General features: G+C 46.6%; 1 protein-coding gene across 1 annotated transcript in view; it reads right to left on the reverse strand.

The window, feature by feature from the left end:
* Positions 1-12,432, reverse strand: part of LOC117057942 (keratin, type I cytoskeletal 10-like) — a 32,690-nt gene extending 20,258 nt beyond the window's left edge. The window contains exons 1-7 of the mRNA XM_033168784.1: positions 11,866-12,432; positions 8,167-8,249; positions 7,397-7,553; positions 5,789-5,950; positions 5,062-5,187; positions 3,826-4,046; positions 2,483-2,511 (exon numbers count right to left, since the gene is read on the reverse strand). Coding sequence (XP_033024675.1) covers positions 2,483-2,511; positions 3,826-4,046; positions 5,062-5,187; positions 5,789-5,950; positions 7,397-7,553; positions 8,167-8,249; positions 11,866-12,354 — 1,267 coding nt within the window. The 5' untranslated portion in view covers positions 12,355-12,432. The remainder of the gene's footprint in view (positions 1-2,482; positions 2,512-3,825; positions 4,047-5,061; positions 5,188-5,788; positions 5,951-7,396; positions 7,554-8,166; positions 8,250-11,865) is intronic.
* Positions 12,433-12,819: the final 387 nt, after the last annotated feature.

Here is a 12,819-nt window from a genome sequence, read left to right on the forward strand (position 1 = left end):
GAGGATGTCCCTATTCCATGTACAGAATCCAAATGGAAGTGTACTCAATTTTGACAGCATTGGCAAGGGGACAACATCCTCCTGTGCCTGAAGTCTAGCAGGCTAGCTTAGATTGTGCAAAGTCAGGCTAGTTTAGGGGATTGGGGGTAATGGTTGAAGAGGACAACTGCTGCCATCCACTGGCACCTGCCACCTGAGGCAGCTGTCTCACTCCTACCAATGGTTGGGCCGGCCATGAAAGCATTAAAAAGCGGGTTTAATCTTTCCAGTATGTGTTTATGTGCTACATGGGGATTCTAATGTATTTGATGATTGTGATAATGGAATTGGAGTGGTGAAGGGTTATTCCAGATCAATTAATTGCGGGTTTTTTTTTTTGGGTGGCATCAAAATGTTTCCATATGGCAGGAAACGGGGTTAGATTTTGGTGAGGGAAATTACCTCCTCACCAGCTTTGATAAAATATATTCAACTATTCGTCTAAATTCTTGCACTAGCAATATAGGATTTCCCCCCACTCTCAGGCCCTGTACCACCCCCAAATCTGCTCTGAAGGGTTAGGAGAAACCCAGAATAAACTTGGCAGGGCACAGGGGGATGAGAAAGGAGAATGTTTCGTTGTACATGGAGAAATTGTTATACTGACGCAATGTTCACCTTAATGCTATGTCCAATACAACCCTTTGTCATATACTCATCAGAACCTGCAGTGATTAACAGGCAGTCAATTTCTCTCTTAGCAACGAGTCTTGGTTTCAGTTTGCAGAAGCCCAAAAGGAACTTTATTAGGGAGAAGAAACACCACACAGAAAGGTTAAAAGCAGGAAGAGCTAAGTCAGAGAATCTAGCCATTGAGTGGCTCTCAGCCATCCAGAATGTGTGCTCATGAAGTTTGCTGCTAAGTGATTTTGAAACGATGATTTTCATCTGCCAGAAATGGCGGCTGCCCATCCTGTTTCATTCCTTCCTGGAAAGGAGGGTGCTCTTCACTTCTTATCATCTGCTTTGTCTGTAGCAAGACAAGGTGGGGGAAAAGAGTTAATGGACCCAAGTTACACATTTTGAAAAAGCAGCTGTAGCACTCCAAGTCTCCACCAACCACGGAAGGGAGGCTCAGTCACAACCTCTGCTCTGACCCCAACCTTGGCCCTGCAAGATTGTCCTCAGAAATGGAGTTTCATTTGCCTCCTTAAAGAGAACCCTGAACTGCCTCAGCCTTGGCCTCCCACTTGCAGCCAACACAATCTCACAAGAGTTCGCTAACTACTTGTGAGACTTCCGGGACCTCCTGTAGAAGGGGTTACCATGGCAATGGAACTGGAACTGACTCCATCACACCACTTGTGGCTCTGAGGGAATGGTACTGTGCCTTAATAGGGCTACTCCATGTATTCCTGCTACTCCCTGTGAACAATTTGTTGTTGTTGTTCCTCTTGCTGCCCAAGATGGTGGGTGAATGGGATAAGGAAGCAGCCAGGCCATGATCCCAAACATCAGTCCTCCTGGAATATTACTTCCTTAGCTCCTTGGTCTTCTTGGTCTTAACCCAACTGAGTATTTCATATTTCAGTGCATATCAGCAACACAGCCTCTGTTCAAAGCAATGTTCTCCAACCTACTGAACTACAATACCCATAATCCCTGACTACTGGCTAAGATATCTGGGGGTGATGGGAGTTGTAGTCCAAAACCATCTGGGCACACAAGGTTGAGAATTGTCGTTTGAAGGACTTATTAAGTGAATTTATTATCTGAATTACAGCAGAGGCAGGGAAACTGTTTCAGACCAAAAGAGAAATCCAAGGGCCTCCAGGCCTGAGGTTTCCATGCCTGCGTTGCAGAGAAGCCAGGCAATGGAGAAGTCAGGGGTTGCTTGGTGAGGGGGTGAGGCTGAGGGAGGAGTGAGGAGACAGTGGAGCTATAGGCAGAATGGAAACTAGAATAATTTGGGTGAAAATGTGGTAAAGGCCATTCTCTTTTGGATTTAGCAGCCAAACCAAGCAAAAGCCCACATAATCTAAGGACTGGTGTAAAACTTGTAGCTTAAAAAAATTGAAATAAGGAACAATAAAGGATTAGCAAAAATTTGAATTATAAAGGAGATGCAAGGGGATTCATTAAAACACAAGGATCTACAAAAGGGGAGAGGGAAGTCAAAGGGATATGTGCTTTTCTTTGCTTTGTTTTCTCTTATTTGACGCTTGTAAAATTTGAAAAACTCAATAATATATAAAAAAAATATTTTTAAAAAGCCCACATATTCTAGATTTCCGCATGGCACATGTAGAGAAAATGAGTGAACAAAGGGCACTTTGCCAGAGATGTCAGCGGGCCAATTCATAGCCCGCCTTTCTGTCACCATGAAATTCAACATGGTTTATGTGGGCGTGCTTGGACCTGCTTAGCTTCAGCAAAGTGGTCACATTATCCCACGGCTTGTACTAAACGCTCCCTCAACCCGCCATGAAGAAGGAAGCCTCACCTTTAGTCCCCGAAACACTTCCGGAGAAACTGTGGAGGGGGAAAAAAAAGAAGGGGAAGCATTAACTATCAATGTCAGACCAAATGTCCTTTGTGAAACAGTCCACCTTCTAACTTGGGGTTGTTATTCTAAGTTAAGAATAATTTGCCACTTTATTGGGGTTTTTCAAACCAGTGTTTTTGTTTATATTCCAAGGCCAAACTACATGTGACACTGTGTCGGCAATCATTTCCCCCCAAAAAACAGCTATGGGGGGAAAACAGCTAGTGGCTGGGTGGTTGCCTATCTCTTTCCCTCTTATCACCTCCTCTGAGCTGCTCACCTCCTCTTTGACATGTGGAGGGGGGCAATATTGTCATCTCTTGTTTTTTTTATTTTTGGTATTGCAGTTGAACAGTATCTTGGAGGGCAGAATGCTGAAATGTAAAAAAACAGCCAGCAAAGTGGCTCCTCCTGCCATCCCCAGTGCTGTATGAACTTTTGGTCCAGACCATAACTTCCTGCAGTTGCTCTGAGTGGAAGAACCAGAGTAGCAAATCTTTGTGGCAAACATTTGCGTGATTGAGCGTTCTGCCTACTTTGACCCGAAGTAAAGGTATGCAGCTGCTGGAAAACTGCACACCAAAGAACAAATGGTAGGGGCAATGTGAAGCAATGGGTGGAACGGAGCGTTAGGTTGGATGTGGGGGGTATACAAGATTAATTCCTTACTTAAGCGTGAAGTATACTATGGGTCAGGAAAGCCACGATAGTTAAAGCTGGTATGATTCTAAATGCATAGTGCAGATGGAACCAGTGCCACCAGATTCCGCCCCGTATGGATTAATCTCCGTGTCTAGAGCTTTGTTTGACACATAACCAGTTTTTCAGTTTTACAACATGGGAAGCCAGCCTCGAGCTTGAAACGTTTATAGGAACCGAAGCGCAAGATTAATTCTGCAGCCTACATATCTCCATCATTCTTCCTCCAAATAATGGCCACCCAGGTGTCACAGGGAAAATGTGAAGAAACATTTATCTCCCGATTAATGCAATCTTGTATTTAATGACTGAGCCTGGTCACCATAGGTGACCAAGAATTCCATGCAGGTGAGTGATTAAACCAGATTCCATCCTTCCCCTGTGCTCAGCATGGAAACCATGTGGGATCCCCAGCACAGGGGAGTGGAGCTCTTTCCCAGTCAATACCAACACCCAGTACCTTAGTATTTATTGGCTGATTGAGTGGCACTCTAGTAACTGTTGTGGGTTATTAAAGGCTGGGTTCATACCCAGAATCTGGCAATCAGAGACATCTACTCTCTTTGATCATTAGGTCATAAGAGACCTGTCAAGTGACCTACTGGAGGTCTTGGCCATCCAAGAGCTGGCGGTAGGTCGCAATCTCTTGCTCCAGCCGGGACTTGATATCCATCAGGGTCTTATAGTCGCTGTTCTGACGCTCCATGTCCGATCGGACCTCAACCAGTTGCGCTTCGATATTGCCGATCAGCCCCTGGATCTGGCACAGCTGAGCCCCATAGCGAGCCTCCGTATCGGCCAAGGTGCCTTCCAGGGCAGCTTTCTGAGAAGAGAAGTGGTGTCGGTGAGAAAGCGTGTGTGGGTGTGCCAGAGACTGTCACCAAGATATGGGTGTGAATTTTAAAGAAGTGTTGTAAGCATAATGGGGAACTGGGCTGCAGTTCAGAGAACGGGCTTCCGCAGCAAAATGGAAATATTTGTTTAGAAGTCAATATTGAAACCCTGGGATTTGCCAAAGCCCTTGTCAGAACACCTTTCAGAAGCACTGCAGCGTGTTTACACAGCTATGCTGGCATTAGTTGGCCAGAATTCACCTGGTGTGGTGTTTTAATATATGCTAAGTATTTATTGCTGTATTTCAACCAACTGCTGCCTGCCATGAGGACTTCAAAATATGGTGGCTACAAATGTAAATTAACACTATCATTTGCACGTGCAATAGTTGTCTTTCTTGCTCTGAGATTAGCAGTAGCTTGCAGTTTCAGAAAAGAAAAGAAAAGAAAAGCCCATATTTGTAGAGAGACAATTAGGAAGTGGGTAAGTAATTTTATCCCAGTGTTTTCAACTTTTCCCTTCTCAGATAATAGGGGGAAAGTCTGCTTGTGTGCAAGTGAGCATGCACATTCATTGTGTTCTAGAGCAGGGTTTCCCAAACTTGGGTTTCCAGCTGTTTTTGGACTACAACTCCCATCATCCCTAGCTAACAAGACCAGTGGTCAGGGATGATGGGACCTGTAGTCTCAGAACAGCTTGGAGACACTGTTCTAGAGTTTCCATGTCTCTAAAGCATAAGAAGAGCCTTCCGGACAAGGCCAATGGCCCACCTAGTCCAGCATCCTGTCATTGCAGTAGACAACCTGATGCCTGTGGGAAACCCGCAAGGAGGACATGAGCACAACTGCCCACCTGTGATTCCCATCAACTGGTATTCAGAGGCCTACTGCCTACCGTGGTGGAGACTGACTCTTTCACACACACCCTACAAAAGGCAAATGCAACCCGTGACTACTTATTTCAGTACCCAAGCACTAGAAATAACCCATCACCACTCCATGTACCATGCTGAGCTGAGACTGGAGCTCAATCTCCAGGCCTTGGAGGGTCCTCCTCAAGTCTGTGATCTCAGTCTTGCTGCTCTGAAGTTGCTCGGTGTTGACTGCGACTTCTCGATTCAGTTCTTCAGTCTGTTTGTTTGTTTGTTTAAGGGGAGAAATAAAGAATATGTCAACATTCGCACTGCATTCGTTTTATTACTGGCCCTTCTAATATCCTTTCTAATGTCCATTCATGGTGATTTGTGCTTGCATTGGTATGGGGACAAATCTACGTCAGCCCACTTTTAATACTCTTTGCACCTGCACACATTTTGGGGTGAATGTCCCCATTGCTTCCTGCTGAAATCCTGCAACTTTTCATAGCGCAAACATCCCGTGGTGGATGGAGTGTCTCCTGGTTTTGTTGCACTATAAGTGAAGAGTGCCCCTCCAGATGGCAATAATGCGGTAGCGTTGGGGAAGCATTGCAGAACAACCAGTAAGGCGGAAGGATGGTCCAGTATACATCCAACATTAATGCACTATGACATGTTGCAGAATACACCTGCAAAAAAATTTCACCAGTCTAGAGGAGCTCTACATTTGCATTTTATTGCACTGTATCCAGCAGTGCAATTTTGTGGACAAGTTCACAGCAGCTCAGTTTTCTTCCTCTAAATTGTTTCTCTTTGTTTTGTTTTTTTAAAGACCTTCCCTTTCTTCCCCTCTCTCCCAAGCTTTTCCATCTCACCTTGGTGGTAAACCAAGCCTCAGCGTCCCTCCTGTTCTTCTCAGCCAGCTTCTCATACTGGTCTCTCATATCAGTCAGAGCTTTGGTGAGATCAATGCCAGGAGCAGAGTCAACTTCAACGCTCACTTGGCCTCCCACTTGCCCAGACATAGAACTCATTTCCTGTAAAAAGAGACCAAGACATAGACATTAATTGCAGAGCAACAATCCCTAACAGCTATCTTTTATCTAGGGTTAGGCACGCTATCCCACATTCCTTTTGGGCTAACACAGGTATTATCTGAGGTTGTCTGGAAAGAAAAGAGAGAGTATGTCATAAAATCATAGACCTGTAGAGCTGGAAGTGACCACAAGGGTCATCTACTCCAACCCCATGCAATGCAGGAATCACAGCTAAATAATCCCTGACAAATAGCCACCCAACCTCTGTTTAAACATCTCCCATGAAGGAGAGTCCACAACCTTCTGAGTTAGTCTCAGATTGTTGGGGGGACTGTCAAGGGGGTATCAGGAAAAACTAGGGGTGGTGTTCAACCAAGTCCAACTCAGAGTAGACCCATTTAAGTTAATGACCCAAAGTTAGTAGTGCCTTCACTGGGTCTACTCTGAGTAGGACTAGGGTTGAATACTATTCTTTATCCACTGTCCTTCCCTGGCACCAAAAGATGCATCTTCCTGCTCCTCAATCACACTCCTCCTTCCCTTGAAGATGTGGAAGTGGGAGCAGCACCAGAAACATGCTTGAAGGTGAGAGGCTTCCTATGCCCACCCACCCCTCATTCCCCAGCATGCTGTCCTGCAGTGTGTCAAGGGCCAGGTCAACAGAGAGAGAAGGAGAGACCATGCCTACGTCCTCTCGTCTCACCATGCAGCTCTGTTGCTGTCCCCTCCACCACCATAGAAGGGTGGGTGTGTGCTTTGGCATCTGGTGGAGGCTGGTTTTTGGGGGGGAGGGGGTGGCAGATGGTGGCAGAGGTTGGTAGAAAGCCAAGAATTCTTCTCCACCTTATATGTGGTCCTCTGTGCATGATGTCTCATGTGCATGATGTCTCACCATACGTTAAATCTGAGGCCTTAGTAATGAGGAATAGACCGTGGTACTGTGAGCCCGCTGCATCTGGAAGGCTACAAGCTCCCCATCCTTCTCTATTTCAGAGTCATCCTTCTTATCCCCCCTAACATCTGGCAATCTGAAACTGCTTCTGCAGCAAGGCCTTCTCAGTTATGGCTCCCTGATTTTGGAACTCCCTCCATTGCAGATATGTCTGCCCCCTAGTGCCTTTCCATCACCTAATGAAGATGGATCTGTTCCATTTGGCCTTTGATGATTAATGAGATGGGTTTGTCCATTGCTGGATGTTGATGTTCTGTACTGCTGCAGATTATTTATGGTGACTATGGTAATGGTGGCTTTATGGTTTCATTGGTGGTCTTCTAGTACTCTATTGGAAACTCTTACTCCCCTGGGAACTTTTAGAAGTGTGGTATATACTTATTATTAGTATCAGAAACAGCAACAATAAACTAATAAAAAACAACAAATTGTCATTTTGTTACATTATTGTTATGCCACCATACTTCAAAATGCTGAATGCTGCTTTTCTTTACCTCCTCGTGGTTCTTCTTAAGGTAAGCCAGTTCCTCCTTCAGATTTTCAATCTGCATCTCCAGATCAGTTCTAGCCAAGGTCAGCTCATCCAGGACTCTGCGCAGCCCATTGATGTCAGCCTCAACACTCATGCGCAGGGCTTGCTCAGACTCAAACCTTTTAAAACAAAGCAATGCCAGCAAATGATGATAAATTGCTAAATTGCTAAAATTGACTGAGCTGGCTTTAGATTAGATTATCACTGTGAAATGTAGAGTGCCAAGAAAACTAGTCTCCACCCGCATAAAGGGAAAGGGACCCCTGACAATTAGGTCCAGTTGCGGACGACTCTGGGGTTGCGGCGCTCGTCTCGTGTTACTGGCCGAGGGAGCCGGCGTACAGCTTCTGGGTCATGTGGCCAGCATGACTAAACCGCTTCTGGCAAACCAGAGCAACGCATGGAAAGGCCATTTACCTTCCCGCCAGAGTGGTACCTATTTATCTACTTGCACTTTGACGTGCTTTTGAACTGCTAGGTGGGCAGGGGCAGGGACCAAGCAACAGGAGCTCACCCATCGCGGGGATTCGAACCGCCGACCTTCCGATCAGCAAGCCCTAGGCTCAGTGGTTTAGGCCACAGCGCCACCCACGTCCCCTTCCCCTGCATACTCTGGCATAATTGCTCAATATTTCACCATAGCTCTGAGCATCATGGCCATGCCTTAATACTAAGGTCATAGATCCACAGTTGACCCATTTCTATTTCTCTTCTTATGAAAAGTTTTCTCACTTGGTTTTGAAGTCATCAGCCGCCAGCCTGGCATTATCAATCTGCAGGATAACCTTGTTGTTGTCAATTGTTGCTTCAATGATCTGCAAGAGAAGAGGCGACCCATGTTGGGGTACTTGCTTTCATATGTATTGTAAATTTTCTCTTTAAAAACCCCCCACAAAACCTTTGGTGGCCATGGATACACATTGATTGATTTATTGATTGATTGATTGGCTGGTTGATTGATTGATTGATTGATTTGCTTGTAATGATGTGTGAAAGGTGTGACTCAGCACATTGTGGAGGGGAAATGGTCTTCTGAATGTGCACCATCATTGCTCGTTATTACATCCTGAAAAAAGCTGGAACACTCAGGGCCGGCCCTACCATGAGACAAAGTGTTGCAGCTATGTCAGAGGCCTAATGCTGAGGAACAGGGAATGAACTGAGCTTTATGTGCCTCCAGTGGTGGCTGGCACCCATTGGGGCTAGTATTGCAGAAGGCTGGGAGATCAACAGTAGGTGCAGCCAGAGCCAATGACAGACGGAGCCACTCCCTGATGGTTGTAAGAAGGCAGGCAAGTGGGAGCTAGTTGAGGGCAGACTGAGGCTGGAGGGGCAGCTCCCCATTTGCCTATATGAACCAGCTTCCACTGTGGGGCACATTGTTTGTCCTGCTCCCCTGAAGGCAGCCTGTTGCTCCTGGGGGAGTGCAAGATGCTGTCCTGTTGGCAGCATCCAAGCACAATACAAAACCACCAATCTGGTTGACTTTTGCAAGTGGAATGTGGCAGGTACCATCTTCCCTTTTGCACCAGGCAAAAAAAAATGTCTTAGGTCAGCCCTGGATTCACTTGTTCACTCAGGTCCATAGCATCATGTTATACTGATTTTTCCATAACATAATGATGTGACTCAGCCTATATTACCACTTGGAACAGGCGCATGTGACTCCATCCTGTGGCCTTCCAGATGTGATCACAGCTGTCCATCCCAGCCAGCATGGCCTGTGGTCAGGGATGCTAGAAGCAGCAGTCAACAACATCTGGAGGACCATAGGTTCCTCATCCCTGTTTTAGAATAATACCAGCTCCACCAGATATGTGACTGGCCCAGCATTGTTTTCCATCCTTAGATTATGTTGTGACAGATCCCAAACCCATAGGCTGAATAATTCACAGTGACACCTGTAAACTGTCAATGGATTGACATTTTTACTCATCCTTCACCCACATTCCACCAGAATCTACCCTAAGCTCTGCCCATAGCCTGCTGGCTTTCACCCAGCTCTATAGCTGACGTGCTAAGTTCCTTGCTGGCTCTAGTTTGTTTCAGGCCCTGCTCAGGGACCTGAAGGGTAAAAATGAAAAGTGACAAGCCTACTTGGGAGGCGATGGTCATGAACTCTCAAGGCTGGTGCAGATTTCCTTACAATAACTGTTTGCTTTTGTGCTTCTCCGTGTGTGCCTTGAGGGCGTGTGTGCTTCATTCATAAACAAAGTCCCATTGTGTGCTGATGACTCTGCTAGAGCAAAATAAATCTTGTCTTGTACATAAAGAGAGAAGATTACGGTGCACATAGCTTAGTCAACATCCACAGTTTTCTTGTCTGTTTCCTCCCCTTTTCGAAATAGCAGCAGGTTCAACCACAGGTTCTCGAACAAAAGCCACAGCAGTCCTGCGGTAACAAGGTTGACTTCAGAACCAAGAGGCCTCTGCTGAGGAACCAGTTCAGGTCTTTGTGAAACCTCTTGGTAAGTCAGGATGCTGATGCATGAAGGGATGAGTGAAAGAACCAGAAGCAGGAGTGGGGAGGACCCTCTTTCACCCTATCCACCAGGGAGAGGACAGGATTTCAACTTCACAGAGACAAAGGCTTAAATATTAGGAAGAACTTTCCAGTTGCAAGAGAGGTTCAGAACTAGAAAAGTATTTACCTCTCATAGGCCATGTGCGAGATGGATGTGGTTAAAAAAAAGCATTTATTGCTAGGATGAAGAACCCAACACCCTCCTGATATTGTTGGACTACAACTCCCATCACTCCAGGCCAGCATGGCTGATGGTCACAGGTGACCAAAACACCTGGAGGACCTTGAGTTTCCCACCCACCACGACTGCTAGAAAAGCAATGCTCTACCACAAGAATTGCAGCTGACGGTATGTATCCATAACTGGTTCTGGCTCACCCAACACATTATTCCATGTGAGAGCAGACTCAGGATGTGGCGAAAATACCTCCATCCCTGACCTTATGGCATGGGAAGGGATAATGCCCAACCTCAAGTGGGAATGAATGAGAGACAGAGTCTTAGGAGCATAAATCTAGGCAAATGCCACACTACCAAACGTACATTCAGATTAAGCAACTAACAGGGAAAGGCTATGCATGTTTCTTCAGATGTAAATCCCGTTCAATGAGGCTTGCACCCTAATAAGTGTGTACAGGGTTGCAGTCTAAATCTTGCTTTATGACATGCATCACATATAGTGTCCCTGGTCCACTTTTGCAAACCCTGAAAATAAATTCCCAAACAGTTCTAAGATTGATTGTGAACATTGGCTTCTAGAATTTGACATTTGGTGGTTGCTCAGCCAAGTTCCATTAAGAGCTATCGAGGATCAGAATACTGCTGAACTGAGGGCAGTGCCAGCAATAGTTTCACATAGCTGCCAGTCCTAGAAAAGGTAGCCCAGCGTGACCAAACTCTGATAATGCCAGAGGGCATTAATAACTGAAGCCAGACATTGTTTGCTGCAGTCTTGGAGCCAGGAAGCAAAACAGATAAGGAAACTGGCTGTATTCAAACAGTTTCCATTGCAATCGGACAGATAAAGAGATGGATTGCATTGCATTCTGGTGCTATGAATACACCAGAATGGCTAAAATGACTGAATTCGCAGCAATGCACAGAACAAAGCTGTTTGCAAATGCAACATCTTGCAGCCACATCTTTCCAATAAGGGCTTTGTGGCAAAAAAAAAAAAGAGCTTTGTGGGGCTAACCACTGCAGGGGCAAGCAGCACATGTATTCTCCACAGAGGAAAGGGGGCTAAATGGAAATTATTGCTAATGAACAGCACGTGGAATCAATCCACTGTATCACTTCCTGGTTGAGACTCTCTCACTATATATAAGGGTCTGGTGACTTCTGTTTCAGTGTTATCTGAAGAAGTGTGCATGCACATGGAAGCTCATACCAAGAACAAACTTAGTTGGTCTCTAAGGTGCTACTGGAATGATTTTGTTTTGTTTTGTTTTGACTATGGCAGACCAACACGGCTACCTACCTGTAACTGGTTGAGACAGGTGCAGCTGCAGTATTCAAAGCCTGGCTTTGATTCTTTTCTCATTCACCCAGTTGTGAAGATACTGCACCAATCCTGTGCTGGAGGCTACTGTGATGCCCATCCTCAGCAGGACAAAACTGAACTGCAAGCATCTGAATGCAGCCTTTTCATTGCGCAAGCAATTACCAAACATGCACAGTCATCCAAGCTAGGTTGCTATTGCACCCACTTTACAGACGGAAATGCCGAGAGGTCGGGACTTCCTAACCAGATCTATTCAGCTCAGCCCTCATCTTCCTTATCATGTGGCTATTTGCATGGATGGGTGGAGTTCTCCGCCTCTGCTGTTTTCGCAGCTAGGCCCTTGGTGCGTGTTGAGCACTCCACGTCCCCTCCCGGCACGTGGCTTACAAATGTGAAGTCCTACCTTGTCTCTGAGGTCTTCGATGGTCTTGTAATAGTGGCTGTAGTCCCTGGATGGGCTGGTGGGAGACTGCTTCTGGTGCCACTCTCGGATCTTCACCTCCAGCTCTGTGTTGGCTTCCTCCAGGGCACGCACCTTGTCCAGGTAGTTTGCCAGGCGGTCGTTCAGATTTTGCATAGTGACCTTTTCGTTTCCGGAAAGGAGGCCGTCGTTGCTGCCGCTGAAGCCACCTCCAACACCTCCCCCAAAGCCCCCGGCAAAGCCCCCACCATAGCCCCCACCAAGGCCACCACCAAGGCCACCACCATAGCAAGCCCCAGCTCCTCCGCCATAGCCAAGCCCTAGGCCTCCTCCAGCCCCAGAGGAGACGAACCTAGCGGAAGACATGGAAATGCCCTGGCCACCAGATCCGCCATGGATGCTTGGAGCTCTGAAGGAGGACCCGCCATACCCCCCGCCAGAGACGGATTGCCTGAAGCTGTAACTGGCCATTGAGAGGGGATTTCTGAAACTAGCTCTTGGCAAGCAAGTTAACACAGTGTGTGTTCTGGACGCAGAAATGTGAGCAATGCTTCTCTACATGCTTCCTTTTATGCCAGCCTCCAGGTGGGGGGGGGGGGCGGAGAGGGTTGTCCACCCAACAAAGCTGATATGTGAGTCCTCTGGAATGGACCAGCCCTTAACCCTCATTGGTCAGCCAGCACAAAGTGGGCTGTGTTTCTTTACCAAGTGTTTGCAAAGAAACTGCATTTTCCTCCTCTCCCCTCCCCTTTCCCCCTTTGTCTTACCTTGCTGTCCCGTCCCGCCCCCCCCCCCCAATGCCAACAAAAGGTGTGATTCACGGTAGGTGGCTTTTGGCTCAGGGGAAAGGCATTGGTAAAACCTAGATGATAGTTTACTTAAGCCACAGCTAAACCCTTGAGCACACACACCTGTCCACACACACACACACACACA

Source organism: Lacerta agilis, chromosome 14 (genome assembly GCF_009819535.1).
Source record: "Lacerta agilis isolate rLacAgi1 chromosome 14, rLacAgi1.pri, whole genome shotgun sequence".
NCBI classification, from domain to species: domain Eukaryota; kingdom Metazoa; phylum Chordata; class Lepidosauria; order Squamata; family Lacertidae; genus Lacerta; species Lacerta agilis.